The 27,633-nt window shown below is 38.0% G+C and overlaps 1 protein-coding gene across 5 annotated transcripts in view; it reads right to left on the bottom strand.

Moving 5' to 3' along the window:
- RBMS3 (RNA binding motif single stranded interacting protein 3) overlaps positions 1-27,633 on the bottom strand; it is a 704,809-nt gene that overhangs the window by 132,020 nt on the left and 545,156 nt on the right. For all 5 annotated transcript variants that reach the window (XM_063155034.1, XM_063155024.1, XM_063155043.1 and 2 more), the window contains 2 exons: positions 22,248-22,405; positions 11,831-11,910 (listed from right to left, as the gene is read on the bottom strand). In XM_063155034.1, coding sequence (XP_063011104.1) covers positions 11,831-11,910; positions 22,248-22,405 — 238 coding nt within the window. The remainder of the gene's footprint in view (positions 1-11,830; positions 11,911-22,247; positions 22,406-27,633) is intronic.

The raw sequence follows: 27,633 nt of genomic DNA, 5'->3' as shown, positions 1-27,633 counted from the left end.
TAGAAGCTTTCAGCTTCCAAGTTGTTTTTGTTGGATGAAGATACAGTTTTATTTCCTAGGTCTGACAGTCTGGCTCTATCTATTAATTTTCATACACTTGGTTACATTAATGTTGATTAATAGTCAATAGTTTCAATTAACCCTAAAAGACTTCAATACTTAAGCATCCCTGAAAATTATTGGGACTGACATAGCTCTCACTCAAACTAATTCAAAAAATGCCCAAAATGTTAAATTAGTAACAGATATCAGGAGTAATATGCAACACGCTTACAGAATAAACCTCCTTTATGTCACTACTCTGGCATTCAGAAAAACCTTCTGGAGTCAATGATCGCACAAAATTATCAGAACAGCAGAATCTTGATTCAGACCACCCCTTATGTATATTCTTAGCAGTGCTGAATATTTTTTACTCTTCCAAAGCCAGCAAATAAGCAATGTCTTGGGAAAAAAAACCCCTTTAAATTCAAGGCATACCCCAATCCCAATATCTTCCATATTTCCCACCTTCAACTATAATTTCCTATCTACAGCTCTTATTTTATTAGCACTGAAACTAAATCCACTTTGGATGCAGCTCCTAATGCTGTATCAGTAATCTGGGTCATTTTATACACAAAAGAACTATTTGGTTGAAATTACAGGCAGGCAAAACATATAAAAATTAAAAATTGCCTACCAAGCCATTAACCGCACAAAAATTTGCATTTTTAAATAATGAATAATTTTTAATTATTATTTCCTCTTACATTGCATGCACTATGCTAAAGTAAAGATAACTTATATGGAAAATGAACTGCTTAACCTAAACTTGTATCCACCACACACCTGCTGGAATTAAAGCCTCCTAAGGCAAAGGTAAATTTCTTGGTGCTACTGCTCACATTCAAGAATGCTTTCAAAGAATCCAGCTCAGTTTCCCCTGCTTTCTATTAGAGCCACCCTTGAGGCTAGTCTGAAATAAGATAAATTAGAGATGAAAATAACCAATGACAGCAACTCCTACATTAGTGAAATGCAGGTTCTTGCAATATATTTATTCCTGTGCTACCAAGCTTCTTTTGAAAATTCCAAATACTGAGATTTTCATTACACTGTAATGTAAAATTTAGCTGATGAAGAATTTCTTTGTAGGGCAGGTGCTCATTCATGATGCTGTTACCATGGGTGAGGTTGGAAAGGGAAATCCAGACAAGAATACAGTTAGGAAGCTGCTGGGTCATATTTTCTTAATTTGAATGCATATTTCATATTTTAATAGTGTAAGCTTTGAACTAAAAAGCTTCTCATATGATCACAAAGTTACAGTATTTACTGAAAGTGAGATAGAAGGAGAAGGAGGGGAAGATGGGAGAGAGGGAAGAGTGAGGGAAAAAATGGAAAAAAGAAAATGAAGAGGGAAAGTGAAGGAAAAATAGGAAAAAAGGCTCAGAATCAGAAGAAGGCTCATAATTCATTGTGCAATCAGTACCCTAATTGAGAAGGATGCTGATTATATTCAGTAATGTAATACTGTAACTGAAGAGCCACCCATGACAACTGGGATATATACCTTTTTAGTTGTTTTGAGGGGATTTCTTTTGACATTAAAATTTGCATTTTTTGAAATGTAAAAGTCTTATGTGAAGTAAGGATTGTTAAACTTGGTGTTTGACAGTTATTTTTCCTACCATATCTGTGCAATCTAAAAGTTAAATTACTCCTTTGCCCTTTTTCTCTCTCTCTCTCTCTTTTTTTTTTTTTTTTTTTTTTTTTTTTGCTGAACAGCAGCAGTTCCAAAAATACTATATACAGAAAGATTATATACTGGGTGGTAGGGTAAAGGCTACATATAAAATGCTGCTTTAATGAGCTTTAACAAAAAGGACAAATGTAAAATCAGATATCCATCACCTTTCCCCTCCCTCTTGATGTTTCTTACATTGTAGAAGATAAATGGCAGACACATCATAGACACGGAGGCAGCCCAAGTAAAATGTAGGCTGCTTTGCCCTTCTTTCAAGTTCCTGTGATTGAACCTGGGAAAGACCTTTCTATGATCTTGTGATCAAATGCTGCCATTCAAAAAAGAAAGGCTCAGAGAAATGACTAAGAAATGGGGCTTTTACAGCTCCTCAGGACTGCTGACCAGCACAATGACATTGTTGCTGGGACAAACAAATAAAAAATCAAATAGAATCTTAGCCTTCTGCTCCTCCATTATTTTCAAGGCTGGATTGCTTTTCTCTGTGTTTTGCAGCACCATTCCAGGAGAAGGGTGAAAGGGAGACTTCAAGAGGCTCCTTGCATACTTATTTGAATACCTTGAGGTATTCAAAACATATGGGGAAGGGAGAGAGAAGGTTCTGGTATTCAAAACGTATGGAAACTGCTATTGTGGTACCCCTGATCTTTGTCAGGATGAATCTCAAAGGGAAAGGTCTTCACTCGCTACTTCAGACACTTCATGTCACTTCATGCTTGGGGAAAGGCCCGCAGAAGAGTCCTTAATGCTCCTCTGGTGCCAGGGACAGTTTTACTTTTGGAGGAAGGGAGGGACACAGTGTGGCAGAAAGACAAGACTACAAAGGGACAACAGGCCCTGTGTAATTTTCCCCCTTATATGTGTCTTCCCCTTCCAGTGACACCCCCTTTCTCACTACCAAGACCTTCCTAAAGGCATCAGGGCCAAATTTTTCCCAGAATGCTTAAGGACACACCATGCACCTGCAGGATGACTCCTGTTCAGACAAGTACTCAGAAGCTTGGATACGAATCCTCTCTTTCCAGCTACCAAGTTTTTCACATGCTCTGCCAATGAAAATGTCTTTGCAGAAAACTCTCTGTACCAGCCCTGATGGGACAAACCCAGCTGAAAGCCTCCATAAGGCTGTCTGCCACCCAAGGGCACTTCAAGGTACCTCTCCTGGATGTTTGTTGAGTTACAGTGGTGTTCCAAAACATGAAAATTCAATACTCCAATTTTATTGGGACACCTGAAAAGTCAATTCCCAGAGGCTTCCACTTCTGGTAGAAATACAGGTGCACAAAGGAGTGCGTCAAAAAATATCTATTTGCACATTGTTAAGCTTCAATAAAACTTTTTTTGTTCAGCTTAATTGGAATTTACAGGGTATAGGTAAAGAAGATTGAAGCTTCTGACATAAATTTCTCTACAGTTTGAATTTAAAAGTGTTCAATGTGTAAGCAAGTGGAAAAGTGTGAGGGAGGGAGGAGGAAAGGAAGATTTCTTCTGTGAAAGGCCTGAAAGGGAAATAATTTTCCTCAGTTAAGGAAAAAAAAAAAAAAAACCATGAGATCATGCAAACCACTTGCTGGGTATTATTATTGAGCATAACACACTATGAGCTCAAGTGGTTAGTCTGTGCTCAGCCTTGCTCAAGTTGGCTTTTTAAATGACTTTTAAACTAGTTGGCTCAGGTGTGACAACACCATACTGCAGCAGTAAGGTCTGCAAAGCAGATGTACTCCATCATTTCAAGTGTCCTGAAGGGACTAATAAAGTAATGCAGGAGAGGAAGAAACAGGAGGAGTTGTGCCACTGCTGGCCACAGCTGATGCAAAAGCTGAATTGCTCCCTGAAATCTGAATCATGCACAAATAACTTCGCAATGTTCCACATTGTTTCATGCTCTGATTTGCATGTTTTTTATTTATTTGCTTTGTTTGTTTTAAATTGCCAGCCCTTTAGACCTAAACAATCTGAAATTCAAGCTGTGAATCTTTCTGGCTCATAAATTCTGCCTGCCATAACACCTGCGCAACTCGTCTGTCTTGTCTCGGATTTTACAGGCGCATCCGAGGAACTGTCCCTGCACCAGGAACTTGTCGACACTTCTCCTGCTGATGTATGAGGCAAGACAGAATTCAGTGCACACACTCTCAGCTGTGCTGGGTATGCAGCAGGAGCATACAGAAGGGACTTCTTTATGCTTAAGCAAATATATCTACCATTTCCCATAAAGGGAGTGGATTTTCGGAATTAGAAGATTGACATAGTCACTCTTAACAGCAAATAATGCCCATGTGTTAAAAGAAGAAAGAAAAGTATATGTTGAAATTAGTTTAGATAAACTGTGGCAGACTTCATTGTCACTAGATATTATGAATCAGAAAGCAACGCAGTTCTGCTTATGCTGCAGACTTTTAGAAATCTTAGGAAAGATACGGCAGGTGCTACTGTGGCAGGAAGAAAAAAAAAAGGAATAATCTTTTCTCATTTATATGCCATATTGTTTTCTAACTTTCATTCTTATAAACCATGTGGAAGACTTTAATCCAAACTGCAGTAATGCTATTTTATAGATCATGACCTGAATTACTGTGATATCACAAATAAACTGATCTTATGCATTTCTTGTTACAAAGTAATACAAAAACCCCAACCCTGTAAAATACTTTCTCCCAAATTATACAGCTAGATTACAAAACTCAGTATTTGATCATACAGCTTTTTGAAATACAAAAAGATACCTTCTTTTCCTAGGAACTTACAGACCAGTACAAGATCAAATGAAACCAAACATAAATATAAAGCACTTCAGATCTTGATACTGTCCCCATCATCAACAACTTTATGTATTTTTGGAAAAGCAGGCTTTAGATGATGGTAACATTCTGTCTTCCCTCACACAGCTTTCCTCATGAGCTCAAATTACATGGATTAGCACTGATACATAGACACATACTTCTTAATATCTAAAATACAAATTGGCTCAGCCCTCATTCCTCCAGGACATTAGTGTGTACCAACTACTGGGGTTTACTGAGGAAAAAAATATGTCCATATCCTCCTAACCAAATGGAAATGACATAAAATCTTGACTAGGTAGGAATTTTTCTTTTTTGCTTTTTAGAAAAAATAACCCTTGCCTTTAAAGAATCTAAAGAATATACAATCTTTAAGATCCAAGAGACCTAGTAAATTGGAATGTATCCTTGCATCATGACATGGAAATATGTGTTATGGAACCAGAAACATCTACAGCAATATCAGCACAGTAAGGACAACTGAAGGTTACATAAAAAACCCCAAAGGAGCTAAAGAGAGAGAGCCCCATCTTGTTCAGCGGCACAAAATGATACACTTCACATTTGAAATTCTTAAGAATGCCATGAAGCAAAACAAGTATCATCAGATTTTAAAGGCTGTCTTGAAAAGGAAGGGAACTTTGAAAGTCCAAGAAACACTTGATTCCGGGTGAAGTCAAAAGCTATTGGAAATCTATTGCTGAAGAGCTGGTACACCTTGGATTAACTACAAATGATGTTTGCTCAAGTACTGGAGGGAGGGTGAAGCCAGGAGCCTGTGCTGGTGGTGTTTGACAGCTGTGAGTCTAAAAGGGAGGGCAAACTTGGAGCAGTGATGAGGTTTTGGCAACATCATAGAAGCCTGCACGAGCCAAAAACTGAAGTCACTGACATCTAAACAGGGAACTGCTTTCTAAGTAAAAGGTTTTATATTTTCCAATAACTCAGTACCCATTCTGCAGATTTTTTGTTAGAAAGTCCTTCATTATGACCATCTTCTGCAAAGTCTATGTGATTTTAAACATTATGTGATATCTGAAAAATGAAATTATTTCCTCAGGGACCCTCTCTTCTGTACACACCACCCAGGCACCTTTTAACATCCAACACAACCCCAGCAAAAGGTCCAGAGAGCCCATTCTGCACAGAGCTGTTTGTCAGAGAGAACTGAGCTTGGGACAGGGCCTGCACATTGCTGAGGGCATGGGAAGCACGTGGGGCCCAAAGCAGGACAGGTGTTACACAGTCCTCGTGGTCACCACCAAGACTCAAACAGCAGTTAAAGATTTTAGCTGTTTGTCAAATATGAAGACTTGCAAAGAAAATGAAACCAACAGAAGTTAAAAGAATATTCAGAGGGTTGGCGATGTAAAAGAAATTTCTGCTAACAATGAGCTGAGTTTGTGTATTTATGGAGCACAGAAAGTGAAAGATAACAGCAATTCCATAAAAATGACAGCCAGAAATTGGAAATGGGAAAAATAAAAAGAAAATTTGTTAAACTGTTACTTTTTATGAAGGTCTTTAGAAGGATCATATTTTCTGATACAATGAGGAATAATTTATATAGTGCAGTCAGCAGATAACAATGGAAGTATTTACAAACCTGAATTCTTAGAATTCAGTTAGACAATATAAAAGATTCAGATAACATGAATATCATATACATGAAAGGAACTGAGAATACAAGTGAGAAAATCTGGAAAATAAAATTTTTGATGATAACAATATGTAAAAGATAACCCTCTTTTTAAACTAGTTTCACTGAGTATTACCAGCAGAAAATCTAGTAGAATCCTCTTTATTTTGAGTTCTCTGTAGCATTCAACAAATGTTTTAAGATATCTACAAACCAATACCTGGTTTATAGTTTTGGCTGCTGTCTTATCTAGTTTAAAATGTCAAAAACATACATACATACAGACAGCTATGCAAATGCCCCAAGAAGAAATATTTGGAAGGGTTTATCAGTGTTTTATCTATATAAATGAACAGAGAATTAAATAAAAAAAGATTTTTAAAAAACACCAGGAGACAGGGTCTAAAAAGCTATGAGATAAAACATTTTAAGTTCATTCACTCAGAAAAGCAATTTAGAGCATCGCTAATGACAAACATGATAGTATTTGTTCATATACTAAGAGAAAAACAGTGGAAAATGTTGTTAATATCCAGTACACAGTTAACTCTCAACTGGAATACTGTTCCTTCATCACCATTTAAGGCATAATATCCTAGAAAACATGTTGCTCTCAAGAGAGTATTCCAAGTTCTAAGTCTACTTCTCTGAAGCAAAGGTTAATTATTTGAATTTACTCTCTGTGGTGCAAGAGCATAAGAGATGTCCTAACAGAAATATTTAAACTAAGTAGAGAGGCAGAAAATATCAATTGATTTTGGTGAAATGAGTCCATAAAAATGCAGTGCTTGGAACACTTTCAAAAATAATAAAAAAAAAAGAAGCACATCCAGTAATGATCAAAGCAAGATATGAGATATTTGCAAATACATCTGTATTGTTGCAGATAATTTCTTTCTATTTAAGAATTTTTACTCAAGTAAAAGTCAGCATAAAAATGATAGCCACTGGTTACTTGTGGGGTTCTTAATGTACACAAGGATCATAGTTCCCTCTTCTTTTTTTTTTGTTAGATATCTGTAATTAAATTAGCAATAAGATAAGGAGGATTCTTGACCATGTAATGTAGCATCTATGTGTCTCACTTGCTTTAAGTTTTCTCTGAGAAAGTAACTGGCCCAATGACCTCTGACAATGGAAAGAAAATTAAATCTACCGTGTACTGTAACAACCAGAAAACGTTGTGAGGGAGTATAATGGACATATCAGCAGAGGACAGTTACCACAATTGAGACACGTTTCTGTGAAATTCCAGAGAAAAGTAAGGAATGTTTGCATTTTTGCAGTCATTCAGAAAGAGAAAATTAATTACTTAAAAACATCCAAGGATACTGAACAAAAAACTGTGTAAATATCATTCCCTAAACTTCCCCATCGAAACTGAAGCCAACTTGTTACTGAGAGACGAACTAGGAAATTTTAATTTAATTCAGTGATTGCAAAATGTAATAAATTAGCAGGATTTGATATGAAGTCTCCTATTCACCATCAAAAATAGATGCAGTACAGAAAGACTGGGAGAGAGCTACCTGCATTATTAGTAGTGCTCTTCACAATTCAATGGAGATTTAGAGCAATACAGAATTCATTTGCTGACTTTCAGCATGGTCATACAGGGTCTATAGCATTAGTTTCACATGAGGTTGAATTCTCTATAGGATGAAAATACACCCACTGGGCTGTGCAGGTCTATTTATATCAGAGAAGCAATGCTAATAAAGGGAAAACAAAAAAACCTCTCACAAATAAAACCCACTAAAATAATAATCACTCAAAGCTACTCAGAATATTTATGAAGTTGACATGAAATCTGCCAAGAATTGAGATTTTGCAGATTTCTGCAGATGACTGTGCTTTCTCAGTCTGAAAGAAATGCTAAGACATTAACTAATTATTTATGGAACAACCAATTATTTTGTACTGTAAATCTAAGACTGAACATCATGAAATGCTTATTAGTTGAGCAAGCAAGAGAGTGGAGCAATTCCTTCTGGAGTGGAATGCAGCCAAGGAGTTGAATGGAGAAGGCCCCTTAATGAGAATTATTCACTAACACAGACACAGCGATGCTCAATTTACCTAGGCACTGCACAACTGACCATCAAAATGTTTCAAGAGACAGAAAACAACCTTTACATTGTCACTGGGTTGAAGCTGAGCGGTCTGGAGCTACAAGTGCTCAGTTCAACAATTTTTAAGAAACAACAGTGATTGAAGTTAAAAAGTCAAGGAGGGTGGTTGTGGTTTTGCTTTCAGAAGGTACAAAGGACAGAGCCTCCAAGGTGCCCTGTGTGCCCTCCTTCCCTTCCATTGTAACACTGCTTTCCTGCTGCATTGTTGGCCTGGGCTAGCTTTGATGTGTGACTCTTGGCTAGGCTCAAACATCCAGGTACACAGGACTTACTCTCTTGCAACTTTTTTCTGACTTACAAGAACAATAATAAAACCCCAAACCTGACAACAAGAAAAACCAAATTAAAAAAATTTAACTGTGTTTACATCTCATTTGCCAAGAAAAAAAACTAATTGGAAAAGAGCTTTCTGTTCAAAATTAATGTTTGAGATAACTCTTTGGGAATGTATAACTAAGTCAGGTAAGGTATAACTTTATTCTGGCAGGAAAGCCAGAGATATGGTGCCCAGTCTTTCTAATGGGCAGTTCAACATCATGTGAAAGCTACCTACTCCAGATCTTCCATCATGACTGGGTGACCAGACAAAACTACCCCTGCAGCACACGAGCATTTTATCCTCTAAATATGCTGATGTCACAAACATATGTCCCACAGAATGTATGGTGACACATCACCAGGATCACATCTCAGGGAACTCAGCAGGGGAAGACAGCAGGGATGGAGGAGAGCTGCCAAAATGATTTGTCTGGTCCATAATCCCATTGCCTCAGGCCAGTAGCACATGGCCAACAGCCAGGTTGATTTCTTTCTTGATGGGCCTCATGCAACCTTCTATTAGCTGGTAAAGCTGAGCCAGAACATTAGAGCTTGGATAAGAGATGTGGACATAAATGCAAAAAACCCTTTCAGTTCACTGCCACACCTGAAAGAAATCCATTTGGAAATCCAAAATCAATGTAATTTAACCCTAAAAGTATTGATCCATTTTTGCTGTCATTAATACCAGGCCTTTGAGCAGCAGAGTTAGTAACAGACAGTGTTGCATATCTCCAGTAATGCTCTCTTTGTTTTTTAACTGATATCCATAAAGAGGTCACATAAATAAACTGAAGATGATTCTCCTTCCATGCCAATTACTGAGATGCTGGGAGAATCCTTTTCAGACTATAATTGTGATTTTCCAAGTACATTAAGAGACTTGATTTTCCTTCCTGCTTCATGCAAGACACTTCTGTCTTTGCTGAGAGGCTTAAGTACAGGTTCATAGCACAGATGTAGAAACTGAGTACAAGCTTAACAGGAATCTACAACAAGAAGAAACTAGGAGTGAATAATTTTTTGCACTGGATAAAATGTAAATGATCCCTTGAATCAACCCCACTGCTAAGGTGATCATGTTTATGCCTTGGCTTCTTAAGAAGAGGAACGAATACAAAAAATCTTTTAATTATGGATTTAAAGAGTGACCTACTCTAATAACAAGGCACAAACAGCCTCTTTTATGTGGACCAAATACCCTGTGACAAGTTCTAACTACCTGTGTTCAGAGATACAAAATCTGCCTCCCAAAACTCGAGGACAAAATGGGATCTTACAGATACCTCCTGCATAGCTGAGTGAGTTCAGTTAATGGTTCAGTGATTATTTTCCCAAGCTGCATTATGCTATATCTGCATCTGAACAGCACTCAGGTAAATTAAAACCCTTAATATAGTCACTTCACAAATAATCCTTGCAACTAAATTCCATCTGACAACAACAATCATGACAGAAACAGAGCAGACAATCTTTTCACACAGGCATCTTTTCTTCCTCAAGAAACTAAGAACTGATTCATGTCCTTGAAGAAAGCATCAAAAGTTATAGCCATTAAAATCCAATTTCAGTGTATCTCTTGAAATGAGATAATGAGAAGTAAATAATCAAGTAGTAAAATAAGCTGTCTTATCAAAACCCCTGTTTCGATGTACGACATTGTTCATGTTGAATACTCAGTACATTTCTGATTATTTAAAAATTAAAAAAAGAAAATTATTTTCGTTTTATAGCTGTCATTCTTTACCATGTAGCTTTCTGTCTCTAGCAGGCTCTCTAAGAATATTCTGCTTTAATATTGGATTTAATGATGTGTCCTCTCTGAGACAACTGGGAATGTGACCATGGAGCACACAGACTTATACTGACAAAGCCAGCCTTTACTGACTCCTTGCTATTCACACTCTTTCCATTGGGTGTTGCTATGATATTAAACAGATTACTGCTGGGACTCCAAGTGTGCATACAGAAAGGCAAGGCAAAGGTTAAAGTTCTCTGCCTATGTTGCTCAGCCCATTGCTCTACGCAGCCCAAGTTTGTTGTACTTGACAAAGTTGGTGGTGTAATTCACTAGCTAGTGCTGAGAAAAATATTCAGTGACTACTTTAGAAAAAGCAGTCTTAATATGGAGTCTTGCAGCTTGTACTAAAAGCTTTATCTTCTTTCATGAAGGTGATCTGACTAAAATTTATATGTACATTGCAGCACTCAATTACTGTACACTGTAGCTGTGCAGATGGCTTTCTTTTAATTAGAGTATTCAGTACATCTTCTGCATAAAGAACCAGGCAATGAATAAGAAGAAATTTAATGAAAGTAACTAAAAAAGGAAATAGTTTAAAGGAAGCTAGGGGGGGAAAAAAAGGTGGAGATAACTTAGGACACAATTCTTGCAAGCATTTCCTGCTCATTTAATGCAGCCCTTCAGGAGAAATCCTTGAAAATTTGCGGCCTTAGAGAGGTCTTGTCAAGCAGTAAGTATCGAGCAACTGATCACTAAACTTTGCACAGCTGATGAATGCATGGATGATAGCTAAAGATTTGAAAAGCAAAATAATAGCTGGAACTTGACTTTCAATGTGGCACAGACACACCAGTGAATGTGTTCTGGGGGTATTGTGAGAAAGTGTCAGGACTTCATTAAGTTATGGCAAGAAAAAATACCAATATTTGAAATATCCTCAGTATTAACAGCTACTGCTGTCAATACAGGTAATAGTAGCAAGCAATACTAAGTGGTAACTGTGATGAATATACAGCTGCTATAACCTGAAATCCTGGATATTAATAATCAATAATAAAGCTATAATCAAGCTCTTATATAAGTTATATTCCTAGTTAGAAAAACATTGACATTTAGTTATGTGGCTGCTATACTAACTGGTAAAAAAACCCAAACAAAACCAACCAACCAAACCAAACCCAAAAAAACCATCAAAAAAACCACATTCAAAAGGAAAAAACCACAGCAAGACAACATGAATTTCATGTTCTTAAATTTGCTGCTGTCAGGCACAAATGCTTAAAACATACAAAGCAGGGTAAGAAAAAGTTGCTATGGGTCATAAAAGATAGGATTCAGCCAGGGAGGTTATATGCCCTCTTAGCAGGGGCAGTAATTTAAGCCACTCTCAAGACAAAATTCCAGTATTTCTGTATTCTAAACTCTTCAGTGAATTTTAAATTTCACAATGATGGCTAGACTTACCTGGTAGACCGGGTGGGGTTTTCAGATATTTGCCATTAAAATGTTGAATTACTACTTCACATTTTTCTGTAGACTCCATTCTGGAAAAGAGAAGAGAGTGGGATATGGGTAGAGGCAATATGTGTTACTAGACTGCTATGAGAGCACTCAGTCAGCAAAAAAACCCCAAAAAGCAGAAGGAGAAAAAAAGGATAAGCACAGATGCTGAGAGAAACCTTCAAAGCTGTTGTTGCTGATTTTTGCAGAGAAACTGGCTGAGCCCATTAGGTCAGAGTGTGGCTCCTGAGGAGGACCTGCCACCCTCCCTGCCTGCAGCTGCACTCCCAGCTGTGTTTGAGCACAGCCCTGTCAATGAACAGACCCCTTCTGGCTCCAGGGCATCACCCAGAACAAGGACATCCTTTATGCTCTCACGTGCTGCTTGGAAAAGCAATGGACACGTTTCTAGACTCCTTGTGCACCCAAAATAACTTCAAATGGCTTAAAGAAATGAATTGCAGGATTTGGAGAAGAACACGGAGGATCAAACAACAATTATTAAGGATTACAATGTTAAGAAAGCAACCTGCAAAGACAGGCTTTATAGTAAAACCAAAGACAATGCATATATGACTATTACAACATAAAGCCAAGTTCTGGGCAAAGAAAGTAATTTATGTGCAACACCAGCTTTACTGTTCATCTTCTATAAGTTCAGGATAACTTTCAGCATTGAGATATTAAAATATTAACAGTGAATTGGTAAATGTATTTTTTAAAAATTGTAAAAATACAGAGTTACTACTCAAACCTCAAGCCATGGTTATACCACATCTGGAAACTCACTATTGCTTCAGATCGTCTAAATTAACTGCATACAAGTCCAGAAAAAGCGTTAACTTTGCTACAGAGGGGGTTTAGAAACTTTGAAAAGAGGAAAGAGAGAAATGGAAAGCTGGTAATTTCCTAGAAAAGTTGTGTTTAAAAATCATGTTCAATGCTCCTTCATTGCACCAGTATGTACCTCCTGGTATTGTCCACAAAATAACTCTGCTGACATATATATTGCTTACTTCTCAGCAGTCTAGATCATTTTAAAATTAATTTTTCCACTACTCTTTCTGTCACACAGTTTGGGGAAAGAGTGGTTCACACACAGCAGCAGTTTGTCTCCCAGGATACAATTCTTCTCGAGTCCAAAAAACCACACCACAACATACCACAAAGAAAACAAAAAAAAAGCCCTAAAAATCCTGCCTTTCCATTTAATTTTTTGAGGAAGTCAGTCTATTGTGCAATTGTTTCAGATGAAATTAAAACTTTCCCCTTCCAGGTTGTATCACCGTGTATCATGTGGGCTGGGCCATTTCTACAAGCACAAAGACAGTGACTTAGATTGTTCGCTTTGGCTTCATTCAGGCTTAACTAAGCGAATGTCTGCGCTGAGCCTTTAGAGACTCTTGTCTCTGAAAGAATAAATGCAATAAAAGTCTGTTTTCTGTAGCTGCAGGCACTTGGTGTCAAACCATGTTATGTTGCACCACACAGCAGTGACAATTTCATTTTAATACATGGGGTACATTTTAACAAGCCAAAGCAATCCCTGCAAAGAATGCAATATATAAGCTGCCAAATGAAAGAGACTCAGTGCACTTCATGCGTTTTATGTGGGAAGAGAATAAAAGTGAAACCCACAGTGTTCTGGGATAAAAAGCCCATAATTCGAATAGCACTCTGAAAAAGAATGTGCACATTTTCCTCTCAAGTTTCACAATTAACGGCTCTCAAATGCCATTGCTGGCTATCTGTAATCTGGCACACGCTTCGCTTGAAACCGACACTGGCATTATCGACTCAGCCTGAAAAGGCAGCACAATAGACAAAGCCCTCTATACATGCTCCCCTCAGATGTGTTGCTGAGTAACAACTGCATCCATCCTTTGCCCGCCCCACCTGAGCCCTCGTGTGCTTTCTGCAATTCTGCCCGTGGGGGTGGCAGAGGCTGGCCAGGCAGCCATGCTCTCATCAGGAAGGCTTCCAGCCCAGGGCCACCAAAACATGAATTGTAATTGTCCACAACACCCCTCTGCTTGGAAAGAAACCTTTCAAAGTGAGTTCTTCAGGATGATTAGCTCACTGATTGACTGGGAAAAATTAGGGGTACAGAGCAACCAGATATATTAGCAAAATTCTGATTCTTGCCTTAACAAGACCCTGGGTTTAGTTTAGTTAAAATTCTGACCAATATTAGCCATTTATGTGATTTTTTATGTGTCAATGTCTATGGCAGGCACTTACACACGAGTTTAATCTATCCACACACACAGATTCACACATTACTCCTCTTCTTGTTTTATCCATAAAGATGAGCTGTATCTGGGCAGAGATCCCAAAAATACACTTTCTTAAGGTCCACATTAATAAATTCCTCCTACTTTTCCTTCAGAAAGCTGCAGCACTCCTCTATTGTAGAATGTGCTTTGAATTATTCTTCTTATACGAGCTAGCAATGTTTCAAAATGTTGCTTGAGACTGGGATTTAATAAAAATATCACTAATGGAATTGTTATATGCTAAAAGGTTTTCAGTAAAAGAATGTCAGCTGAGCACGGGTAAACTTGGGAGAAGAACACACTTAAATATATTTTTTAATTTAATACATTTTTTAATATTGGCATTCCTTTCATAATGATAGAACAAAAATATGACAAAATATAATATTCTGGATAAAAGATAAAGATCCTCGATGCTTCAAAACTTTCTACTGAAAGAGATAGATATTCAATACTTGCTGGAAAGGAAAGGAAAACAGCTTCATGTGATAATAGAAATTTGGTCTCGTTAGATAATTTGTGAAGTGTCACTTTCAAATTCCTTTCAACTGCATATTTTTGGTGTTTATCCTAAGAGGATATAAAACAATAATACATCTTTAAATGAAATTTGGAGATAATCATAATGCAACTAAATATTATTTTGAACCAGGAGTGCACCGCAGAAAAAAAAATGATTATCAAAGTCATAGGTTTTTATAATTTTTTAAAAGGTACAGATAATTATATAAACCCAGAAGAACTAATAAAACTATGACAATTTATTTTTACCTGTGTCTGTATATCTCCCAATTCTGGAAACTAAGTTGTAGGGATCCCAAATACAAAATAAGTAATGAGACTGTCCATATTCTGTCCAATTTGAAAAGAAGTAATTTTTTTTTAAATCTGAAGAATGTTTTTATGATTTTTTCTAGCTAAAGTTTGCAAACTAAAGATACCTCAATATGAAAAGTAAAAGAAAAGAAAATCCAAACAATCTTAAACAGTGGATGCTTAAACAAATATCAAAACCAAATAATTTGATGTTTAGATCTTGCTATTAAATACTTATTATATTTATATTCAATTATTATATTATAGAAATAAAATTAAAATAATTTATTTTATAATATTAAAATTGTATTATCTATCTCTCAGACACCAATGGCACCAAAGTAGTCATTATGTGCTGTTAGAAGTAATAGGGAACATTTAACATGAAAATGAAATGAAATGAAATGAAATGAGAAGAGAAGAGAAGAGAAGAGAAGAGAAGAGAAGAGAAGAGAAGAGAAGAGAAGAGAAGAGAAGAGAAGAGAAGAGAAGAGAAGAGAAGAGAAGAGAAGAGAAGAGAAGAGAAGAGAAGAGAAGAGAAGAGAAGAGAAGAGAAGAGAAGAGAAGAGAAGAGAAGAGAAGAGGAAATAAATATTATTTAAACTGCCTACCTAAACCTCTTAAACATGCTTATTATAAAGATTGATGCAGTGTCAAGAAACAACTAAATAAAATTTTTATATAAGGAATACCATGGTAATTACATAATTATTACCTGAGAAATATTCAGTACCATGTAATTACCACTTAGTGGAAAAGTGTGGGTTTGGTTTGCATATATCCTATAGTCACTTTACTTAATAATAATAATGTAAATGAGAATTAGGACTATTTTTTTAATATGTAAAATAAATATTTAAAGATTAAATTGTTACTCCCACATTAATGTTATGATCAACAAAATAATATTGTTTACATTTAGAAGAGGGGAATAATAAATCTTCAAGAACAATGTTTCCTTACTATTTAAGGCATTTTGCAAAGATGGAAGCAGGTAGGTAGCAACAGTATTCCACAGTGAGGGGAGCCTAAAGAATGGAGACCATAGTTAGAATACACACCAGAGAACTGAATTTCTTTAGCACATCAAGAAGATGACTAGAGGGGCAGTCTGATAGCACTTTATAAATACCTTTGTGAGGAGAATAAACCAGGGAGTAAGGACTTCTTTACTCTTCCTGAGAAAGTTGTGGCAAGAACCAGATAAATTCAAAAGAGAAATTAGGCAGAAACACTTAACTGCAAGGAAGATGATCCACTGGCAAACATTAGATAGAAAATTGGTGGTCCTTTTTTTTCTGGTTGATGTCTCTGAATAATTTCTGAAAGTCTTATTTTAGTAAGACATGAGCATTATCTCAATATTAGGTAACAGGTAGTATTTCAACTGCTAGGATATAAAAGATGTGAAGCAAAATTATCTACAGGTCTCAAATACTATAAAGAGTATCTCTAAACAAGATAGTTTTGATTAGCATGAGGTTTCCTGTGTTTTTCATCCTTCCATGGAAATACATTCACTAGTTTTTAAATTTATTTTGCTAATTTAATTCCAGGCATTCTAAGACCCTGATGTGGCTGCAACCTGATTTCCTCCTTCCCTGTAACAGATTTAGGTATCTTATCTCCCCAACTTTTCCGTCAGTAAGAGATTGCTTCAAGATGTTTGTGCTTTTTGGTTTGAATCCATTTTATGTTGGAAAAAAGCTATTCCCTTTGCCACTCACAGCCTAAGAAGACATTTATTTTGACAAGTTCTCCTCATGGCTCACAAATTATATCTTTTCCCAACATGTCTTGCCTGTATATTCTTCAACTGTCTGCTTGAACAACAGGAGGTTGTTTACTTTCTCAGATAAATATAAAAAATCTACAGAAACCACTCTTTTCCTCTGGAGATGTGGTTCATTCTGTACCTTGCAGCATCACCCATTATGCCAAGGTGAGCTGCCTGAGCATTTCTGCACTACATTATCTTTTTTTAGAGATTAAAAAAACTCTAGAGACCCAAAACCTCTTTGGGTCTGCTCTCCATAGAGAAACCTGTTTGGGTCAGAAGAAATAATTTCATTATATATACATTATCCTGAAAACCTCTGAAAGATGCACAGCCTCCTTTAAGGAAAAAAAAACCTAAAACCATAGAAATTAAAGGCTCATCTCTCTAGTTTTACATCAGTGGAAACTGGAGCATAACCATTTCTACTGAAATCCATGCAGAGCTTCTATAAATAGAACAATGATCCTGTGATGGCTCAAAATCTCGTTTCCTAGTTTTTGGTGGTCCCTTTTAGTTGCCGAGTTGAATATTGTTTCCAAAGACTAAATTTAAGACATGTAAAATGGGGACAAGCAGGAGATAAGTTTAGTAAAAAAGATAGAAAAAGCAAAGAAAAGCAACCCATTAGAAGCTTTCCCAGAATAATAATGTAGCGAAAAGATGAGGATGAAGCCCAAACTCCCAAGAGCAGTGTTTAAATGCCTCACTTCAGACCCCCAGCTAGGTCACAAAGGGATGGAAGCATCTCCCTGATATGTACCTTTGCTCTGAGGTGACAGCTAATTGAGAATCTCTTGACTTTGGTCATTTGCTGGGAACAGCATCATAACATTTTTTTATGACCATTTGTGTTGTACAGGTTTTCTCGTGTTACTGGAAAAGAACAGCACGAGCACACAGCCATTTCCACCTAGACCTAGGCTGATTTATGCTACTGTCTTCACAGTCTCAGGTTAAGTATTATACTGGTGCCTGCCAGCAGTGCAATACTTGACTGTCTGACTGTCAGCATTTCCATCATAAATTTCTGTTTTCAGAAGCTTATGACTTCGTTGTAAAATGTCGCTTGTGGGAGGAATCTTGCAAGGTCGTTTTAAGTTACAAGACAGCAAACAAAATAAAAAAGTTAGTGGTTTCTACCTCTTTCTTTGCACTTTATCATTTAAAAAGACCTATAAAATGCTTGTTCTGCTGTTCAGCTGAGTGTGACAAACCTGTGTACGGTATTATTAACAATACTATCTCTTTAGGGAAGATACTTAAATAATACTTGAATGGTATTTTATTGTGGGGTTATAAAAAGCAATTTTTATTTCATTGATTCAATGGTACCAGTAAAGTCCCTCCCTAAGATATACACCAATATCTCCTTACTCCCTTTTCCAAAGTCCTAAAAGTTCTTCAATTAAACTCACAGTACCTCAGGCTCGGATTACGCAAATTACTCAGCCAAATTATCTGATGGCTCCCAATTTTCCAGCTTCCTCCCTCATCACCTTTCAGAGCTGCATATTCATTTTCATCTTATGGAGTCCCATTGATTTTTGTCTAGGGATCCGTATGTATGATCCATATGTCCTTCCCTGGAGTTTTTCAGGTGCCACAGCAGATGGATATCTGAGGGTCTCAGAGATACATCCCCACACAGACCCCCCACCACCCTGCAGTGTTGCTCTGAGGCTTTTCCAGGGAGGCCTTTCAGTGGAAAAATATCACCACAGACATATTTTACAGATATCACACAAAGTCTTTGGAGCATGTTTGGGACTTCCAAATTAGTTTGGAAATCAGTTTAATATCTCAGTTTCACCTGAGATATTAAATTATAAAGCAATTTCCTGTGTAAGATGCAGGATATGACAGATCATTCTTCTGACTGAAAGTAGGAATGATCCTTATAATATCTAAGCCTGAACTACCATCCCAGATGATGGATTTATTCAAGCTAAATTATAGCACCTTTTCAACCACCTTCAATTAAACCCTTGAATAAGGAAGAACAAAGCAGTTTTCCTCTTCACAAATGCATCCCTAAACTGCCTGAATGTTCTTTATCCCCTGGTGCTGCTGACACTTCTATCTCCAAAGTAGCATCATCGGTGATCCTCAGAAATCTCTCTGAATATTCCTCCGAGCAAACAGCACCACTGCTTTGCCTCCACTGTGATTTTGTCATTCCTTTATCTTCTGTCACCTTAACATCTGGAATTTATCCTCTCTGGGCCTGTGGAAATCCAAGTCTTCCAGCACATACAGTTCCTCTTTTTAAGTGGCAACACTTCTTTGGGATGAAGATAAATATTTCCCTCCATGCTCTCAATACCTTCTCCTATCCAGTAATTCCAGCCTCCCTCAAAGACCTTCTTACTATCTCTGATCTGCTTTTTACTCATACCATCAACATCACTACAAATGTTGTCTGCCAAACTCATAAAATATCAACTTTAAAATTATATCTTGAAATTTCAAATCCAGTTTCTGTGGATTTCTTTCCATATTTTTTTTGTTTGTTTTGTTCGGTATTGTTTTGCTCTCTTTCATCTTGCTGATTTTTTTTTTTCTGGATGAAGGACCATGTTTTTGTTCTAAGCTCTGAAGAATACGCTTACACTTTTGAAATGAAAGATCAGCTGCGGAAATTATTAGACAACTCCCAGCAACAGATATTTAAGAGAAACACCTACAAATTTAAGCATTGTGACAACATTCTGAGCAATGGCACCACAGTGTCATTCCCTCTTTTAACAGGCAATCTTACAAAAGACTGAACTCAAAGCTTCACATCCAAAGAAGTGCCTCCTTTTTTCCAATATCCTACTTCTAGTAAGCATTTCTGTCCCCTCCTATTTCTCATTTCTCTCTCTGCTCTAGGATAGGCTGTGTTTAGTCTCAGCTTCTCCTTGCCGGTGTCAACAGAAACAGCCCTGCCAAAGACCACAGCAGTGTGAGCCCTGTGGAAGGTCAGCTCCCAAGGAGAGTCTGAAGGCAGGTAAAATGGCCTGGAAATAAAAATCATGGGCCAGGGGTGAGGCAGAGGCAGATGTGTCGAGTTTATAGCATGGATTGGCTTTTATGAAGCCACAGTCGAAATCTAAAGTTTCCTTTCTCTGGCCCCTTGCTCATAACTCTCCTCCCAAAAATCTCCCCTGGGGTGTACCCAGGCATAGTTGGCTCAGGCCACACTGAAATGCTCTGGAAAGATTCAGGAAAATCTGTTCAGTTGCTTTTGAAGGATGCAAAAGGGAGGAAATTGTTTCATGGCTTGACTTACACTCAGAGTTAGTTTTGTACACACATACTCTAAGGGAGGCTGTTAATGTCACCAGACATAACTAAGATAATTTTGATCCAAGAACATTTGAAGTTCTCCAGGTTATAAATGATTGAGTAGCCACCTGCAGTACTATAAAACTGCTAGTCATACCCATTTAGAAGAAAAATCTGACAATAGCTGCCTACCTTCAGTCTTTACTTCTCACTGTTTTTGAATGAATACGCTTATTTTGAGATTGACTATTTCCATGATTGGGCAGACTCAGAAAATGACTTTTAATCATCATAAAATGTAATTAATAACTTTGAAACACCATATTTCAAAATTGCTGGATGCTGCATCATTTCAGCATATGCAAATTTAATTTTTTTCTCTGGTGCTTCTGTGGCTCTGTTTAGAGCTATGCTAAGCATCATGGTATATTCCACAGGCAGGCAAGATATACTGTGATAAAAGGTCCCAATCAGAATAGCCAGGATTCTCACCTGGGGTGCTGCTTTGAACTTCTAAAATCTTATTTGGACTGGAAATCCAGCTTCCATCCCCTACCTATACTGCCTTGGTGCCCACGCCATAGGCACACTAGAATGAAGCCTTCATGACTACAAGCACAGCTAAACAAATTAACAACCTGTTTGCTTTGACATACAGGAAAAAGATACTATATAGCACTTCTTTACAAAAAGAAAGTCAGCTGGTTATGTAATTAAAAGTTGTATTGATAATTCTGCAAAGCCAGGAGTCAGCATTCAACTATGGTTCTAAATTCCTGGATAAACATTAGCCTCACTCAAATCAGAGGGAGATCTCCTGCACACTTTGATGGAGTGAAGGTTTTACCCCACTGTCATTGACATGGTGAATTACACAATCTACAAGTTAGATCACTAAAGATCCCTGAAATATGTTCCATAATTAAATACAATTTCAAAAAGTAAGTAAATTTTCAAAAAATGCAAGTTTATCCATGACTTAAACTAATCTATATTTAGTGAGCTAAAAAAAATCATGTTATAATTTGCAAGAATGCAGTGTGCCATCTTTCAGCATAAATGTTTTGCCTTTTCTCATTGAATTCAGACAATATTATCTAAACATTTTTTGTGCATAATGACCTTTCACATCAAGGGCTGAGGTAACACTACAATGTCACTTTTCTTGAAAGCTAATGTTTCATCACACAGTGCCTCATTTCACTCAGTGGTATTATGGTACTAACAGAAGTGCCATGATATACCAAGATATGATGGATTTCAAAGAAATTTTATGGATGAAGAAGTTATTTTGCATCCCTTACAAAGCATAGTGTTATGAATATTCTGTAGAAACAATGATCTGGGATTTTTTTTCCCCTTTTCTTTTGAAGCAGAAGACCGATTTGCAGAATTGCAAATTTCTCTTCTTATTTGTTTTTTCAATACCTTTCTATATATAGCACTCTATTTCTTGGCTTTTGAAAAGAAAACTATTTGATTTGAGAATGTTTCAAGCTGAAGAGATTCTATGTAAATATTCCCTGAGAGTAAACATGAAGCCTTGTCTATCTGTACTAACAATGAAATACATGGTAATAATATGTTGCCCATTCTGTCTAAAATGTCTGACTACTCCATCAGGGCTTTTTCTATGCAAATATTTCTCCTTAAGCTCTTTTCATAGCTGCAGTTCAAGGAAGCTTGAAGGAAGCTTCAAGGAAGACACGTTTCTTCAGTCACAGTTCCTACCCTTTGCTCTTCCAGCTGCTAAGTTTACTTTCTCCTGTTGCAAAAATATTGTCAAATATTTAAACAGTTTCATAGAATGGTTTGGGTTGGAAGGGACCCTAAAGACTGTCTCGTCTCTCTCCAGATTTCTTACAGGACCCCTTCAGGTACTGAACGGCTGCAATAAATTCACTCCAGGATCTCCTAAGCACAGGCCTTGGTTTCTTTACCAAATGTGTGCTTTTTGCTGTAGGACATTTATTATTACCCAAGCTTAATCCTGAATGGATAGCTCACTATTCCCAGCCATTTTTATTTACATATACCAAAACAGAATGAACCAGTTTTTAGAGCAATGAAATGAACATCCTTCTACACTGGCATTTTCTGGTGGAAAGAATGGATACAACCTGATAAAGGTGCCACTCTGCATCTTCCATAGCTGTGAGATTTCAAAGCTACAGAACAGACAGCAACTGCAAAGGACCAAAGGCGAAAAAATGTGCATGAAAAGTAAGAGCAAAGGTTTCACCTGGCAAAGCCGACTCCTCTGCTGACTCCATTCGCATCTCTTAATATTCTGGTGGAAATGACATGTCCAAAGGGTTTCAGCATATTCTCCAGTTCCTGCTCATCCATGGACACGGGTAAATTTGAGATGTATAGATTTGTGGGATCTTGCTCTTGTTGCTGTGACAAAATAAGAGAAATATCCTCAGTTAGGCTTAACACAGTAGAATAGCTTATGACTTGTACAAGAAGGGCTGCTCAAAATAGGACTAAGCCAAGAATTCATAGCTGCATTAGAAGAAAAGCTGGGTAATCTTTTCATGAAGGCAACATATTTGCCAAATTTCTGCAAACTCTCATGCATGTGCTTAATTCTGTGCGTGATTGCTCTTATTGAACTCAGTGACACTACTCATTTATAGAAAATTACTCTCATGAACAAGTGTTCTTGGATTTGTGTCCTAATTTAGCAAAGAGATCGTGAAGAAAACGTGATTTCTCCAAATGTGCTAATGTTAACATAAATAAAGAAAAAAAATTCAACACGTATTTTAAGCAGATGTGCTTTCCAGCCTGAACACTTCCCATTCAGCCTGTTCATCATGAAAAAGGTTGGTTGAAAACACAGAATACTTTTCACAGTATCTTCTCCTGTTCTTTCCCCATCTAAAATGCCTTCCTTAATAATAAGCAACAAGATCTAACTGGGCTGGGAGAGGAGGGGGGAGTTCTGCAGTTCAACCTGTGGTCCTGGGTGACACAGGTCACATGTTTATTCTGAGACTAAATGAAAACATCTTATAGAACAAAGCCTGTAGCATGAATAATTTAAAAAACAAATTTGAAAGCAGTTTCTTGTTCTATTTTAGCTCTTTAGGCTAAACTTTCCATTTTGGTAACCGCTCCAACTCCTATTCTTGCTCACTGAACTCTTGCATAGAAACATGAAAGAGACATAGATGCCATATGTAAAATAACTGTATTGAAGCAATAAAAAAACCCCTTGTCTACAGACAACCAGGTCTTGATTGCATTAAATCAATTTAGTTATGCCCTTGCAAATTTTCATGGCTCTGTCCATTTTTATTGATATAAGCTTTACATAATATCTGATCACCTGCCAGCACAAGCCTGACTGGGATCAGGCATTACTACATAATTGCAGCTAATGTTAAATAACCAAAAATATAAGATGCAATCATTATATTGTGCAGTAATCCAGACAACACCTTCTCTGAGAAAGTTCTCTGAGACAGAGTTTTTAATTCTTTTTATTACACATTTTAATAGGCAGAATTAATTTGTACCTGTTCAACATTGAGTTGACAACTGCAATACTCTTTTTTTGCTGAGTTGTCCTAAAATCAGATTAATAACCTTGCAGCAGCACTGCAACCTTGCACTGTTATGAAATTACACACAGTCCTGCAGCCATCTGCCCTGGTTTAACTAAACTAGTTTCAAATTTCACTCCATTAAAATCAGTGAGGATGTGCCTTGTCAAACACAATCATGCATTCTGTTTCAAGATGATGTATGAAGACAGGACAGAACCAAGATATCTGCTTCATCACTGCCTTTTACATTCAAGGCCTCAATATTGGAAAGAGAAATTGCTTCAAGCTGTGATTCACACACACCATCTTTGCAGTGGCAAGAATGACTAAGGCAAATCTAAGGTAGCTAAGTACCAGAATCAGAAGCTGAAGAAAGTTTTTAGCTTCTCTTACCTCAGACTCTAGGGAAATTTTAACCCTTTTGGATGAGACAAAAAACTCTGTAAATAGAGACCCTAAAAGGTCCAAAATCAGGGGGCATGTAATACTGTTATGCTGTTTAATGTGGATTCTGATCTCAGGGTTATGGATGCTTGTCTTTGGATGGACTGGCTAATGACCACTGCATTCTAGCTTTGCATCTCCCGACTCACTACCCCACGAAACAACACATTACTGTGCATGATGAATTCTTTTGTTTTACAAAACAGAAATAAAAGACTAAAGCAGTCATGTTTTCAAGCTGCTCTCCATAAAAATATACCCAGTTATTACCATGTCTTTAAGTAAGGGGCAGAAGAGAGGAGAGGAGCACCATACACGGGAACGCTGAACTTACTGCAAATTCAACTGAAGTGACAAACCTCAAATATAGAAAAATCTTATTTCCCTTTCCAGTTATCTTTCCCTGCAGTTATCTTCCTTGCTCTCACATCAATTTACATTTATACACATCCAAAGCTAGTTCCTCTCCAGTAACCAAAAGATGCTAGTGAGGGGTCAGAATTGCTACAGTACCAACAATGGAAGGAAAATCATGCAAACATTCCTGGAGGGAAGGTAGACAAGAAAAGAAGAGGAATATGAGCTTCAGATCACACTTTTAGCTTTGGGAAAAGCAAGGAGACAAGAATGCAAATAATTTTCTTTCTCTGTCTCTTTTTTCCCTTTTCTTTATGTTTTCCCCCTTTTCTGTATGCAAGCTATGTAAGTTTTATTGGTACTTCCCCCCCTTATCCACTCTCCACACCCCAAAACCATATAAAAAATGAAACATGTAGGAATTTGGAAGCATCTTCATTGTTACTAAGTACTTTGAAAGGATAAGCAATAGAGGCAGGTAAAGCAGAGGCATTAAAAAGCAAATTGAAGCAGAAAGTTTTGCAATTCCAATTGGCTCAGTTCTTCAGAAATAATTCCATTATTATGCAAACCTCTACCTATTGATTGGTTAAGGGCTTTGATTAATCCACCAATCAATGCTCAAGGACTAACATCTCTTGCTAATATTTAGAAAAAAATATGCTGATGAAATCCCTGTAGCCAAAGACCAGACTAATGTGGAAAAGTGGAGTTATGCATCAGTAACTTCACAACAGCCACTGCTTTCACTGAAGCAACTCAGTCCCACAGCACATTAAAATGAGAACTCCTCCTTTGACTACTCAGTTTTCAAGCTGGGTCATACAAACAAAATAAATAAGAACCGTTGCCAATGTGTTTCACTTCTGAACCAGGAACACATAAACCTTTTAACTCTGCTAGAGATTAAATGTCGTTGTTTTAAATATCCGTGGAAAGTTAGCTACACTCTGAGGATGAATGAAAGACTAGCAGACCATAGTCACTCTTTCACAGGGATTTGCCAAGTCTATCTTTTATCAATGTGATAAATAAATACTGCAAACAGAGAGAGACAGATGAGGCCACTCACGCTAACTCTGCAACACAACAGTGTTTTCTAAGAAATGAAAAAATTCACATTATTTTTCCTTACTATACAAATATAGCATTTAGAGAAATACCCCTTTTCTTTAGAGAGAATTATCAGCCCACAGAAGCCATATATCACACAACCAACTGAAACAAGATGAAATGCCTTCACAGTAAGGCAGCCAGGAGCTGAGGAGGCTTTACAGGGGTGATGTGGAACCCAGCTGCCCTGTCACTGTGCAGCCAGACCCCACTGCCACCTACCCTCATGAGTCCCTATTTCTCAGGCTTGGTCCCACTCCCAGGCTCTGGCACTGAGGCTCCTTGTGATCTTTTTTTCAGTTGTGCAGAGATCTCTGATGTTCAGTGTGGCGGTCCAAACAAAAACCTCTCATTTTGCCCAAGCCTTTCCCTCCCAGACTCCCCAAGCTCCTGTGTGAGATATTCTCTTCCCTATCCCTGTGACACTGCTGAGCTTTTCACTGTCAAAGGTAAGTGTCCTGCTGTTCAAAATGTGCCTATTTGTTGACAAGATAAGCCTAACCAGAACCATAAGTCCAAGCACCCCATGAACTACTTGTCTTTCATAATCCTAACAGCTGACAGCTCAGTTTCTGCCTTCAGTGAAGGAACAGCTCCCGGGGTTGCAGGACTGATGGTGCTGTTAGTGTCTGGATCAGGCTCCCTGTGGTTCATTCAATGCTCTCTAAGACTTTTCATTAGACTTTAAAATGCTACTTTCCATCTTGGGCCACTAAAATCTCATTTATTATTGTCTCCAGTCCCAAAATGCACTGACTGACCAGCCATCAGTGAGAGAGCTGAAACTCTTCTGTTTGATACTGAAGGTCACTTCAGAACTGCATCTTCATCCTATGACCCCAATAGTCTGGGCAGGAACCAAAAGGGTGGGTGGCAGAAAGCCACACGCTCACCACAAACAACTCCAACAGCACTGTGACTTGGATGCCCCACAGCTGGAGACTGGGAGCCAGTGCTGTGGGGCACCAGCCAAGCAGAGGCTGGGCTTTGCTAGGGACTTCACAGAATCCTAGAATCACTAAGGTTGGAAGAGATCTCCATGATCAAGTCCAACCAGTAACCCAACACTGCCAGGTCTACCACTAAACCGTGTCTCTAAGCACTACTTAAAAACAGTGATTCTACCGCCTCCCTGGGCAGCCTGTTCCAATCCTTGACTATTCTTGCAGTGAAGAAATTTACCCTTATGGGCCACACAAGAGACACCATGCTGGCCCTGCACTGTGGTGGAGGGACACACCTGTGGATGCAGCCTTCCCAAAGCACACCTGTCCCTTGGATCTAATCCCCCACGAGTGAGAAGGGCCTCCCAGGGGGACCAGGGCCAGCCACTGCAGGACCACTGTCCTGGAGGCTCACAGGAGCAGGGGTCTCTGCAGGCTCTCTGCAGTGTGGCAGCACATTTCCCCTGCCTTTCCCAGGCTCTATGCCAAACACAGATAAATAATGAGTACAACACCAGGCCAAGTTGCTGCTTCATGAAGACAGCAGTGAAGCAACTGTGCAGCCTGCTGAGTGTTCCGACTGCAGAAGAACCATGCTCAAGACATGCAAACTTGCAGTTGCAGTCTCAAGGGACGATCAAAAGCCTGCTCCTGGCTGTCCTCACAGATGTTCATTTTAGCCAATGTCTCCCATTTGACAGCCCAAGGATTTTCCACATACAGTTTGCACTTGCACTGCAGCCCCAACGAAGCAGGGATAAACTCATCCAGTCAGTCCCAACCCTAGGAAATCCTGGCACAGCCTCCCACCTTAGGCTAAGCTCATTCTGGGACCCTTGTGTGTGCCAGTCTGTGTGGGTACGCTGAGTGCCAGAGAATGAGCCAACAACAACAAGAAAAAAGAAATTAAGTCGATTTAAGCTCCTCTCCAGAGAAGTGCATGGCTTTTTGCAACTCCCTTTGCTCCCACTGCAGCCTGTTTCACCATCAGTGTATGAGCATAATACCTCAGCTCCTCTGGCATTTGTATTCCAGCGGCTTTAGCTGCATGCATATTCTGGCTTGGGATGTGTATGACAGACACTCTCAAAGTGGTCAAAACCACACCTAGAAAGGCTTAAAATTGTGAAGATTTTTTTTTTTAATTATAATTTGAAAAAAAATCCAATCTTAAAATTGGAGGGTTTAAAATTGTGAATACTACAAACCAGCA

This window comes from Melospiza melodia, chromosome 1 (genome assembly GCF_035770615.1).
Source record: "Melospiza melodia melodia isolate bMelMel2 chromosome 1, bMelMel2.pri, whole genome shotgun sequence".
Taxonomy (NCBI): domain Eukaryota; kingdom Metazoa; phylum Chordata; class Aves; order Passeriformes; family Passerellidae; genus Melospiza; species Melospiza melodia.
This window is presented reverse-complemented; position numbering and strand designations above follow the sequence as displayed.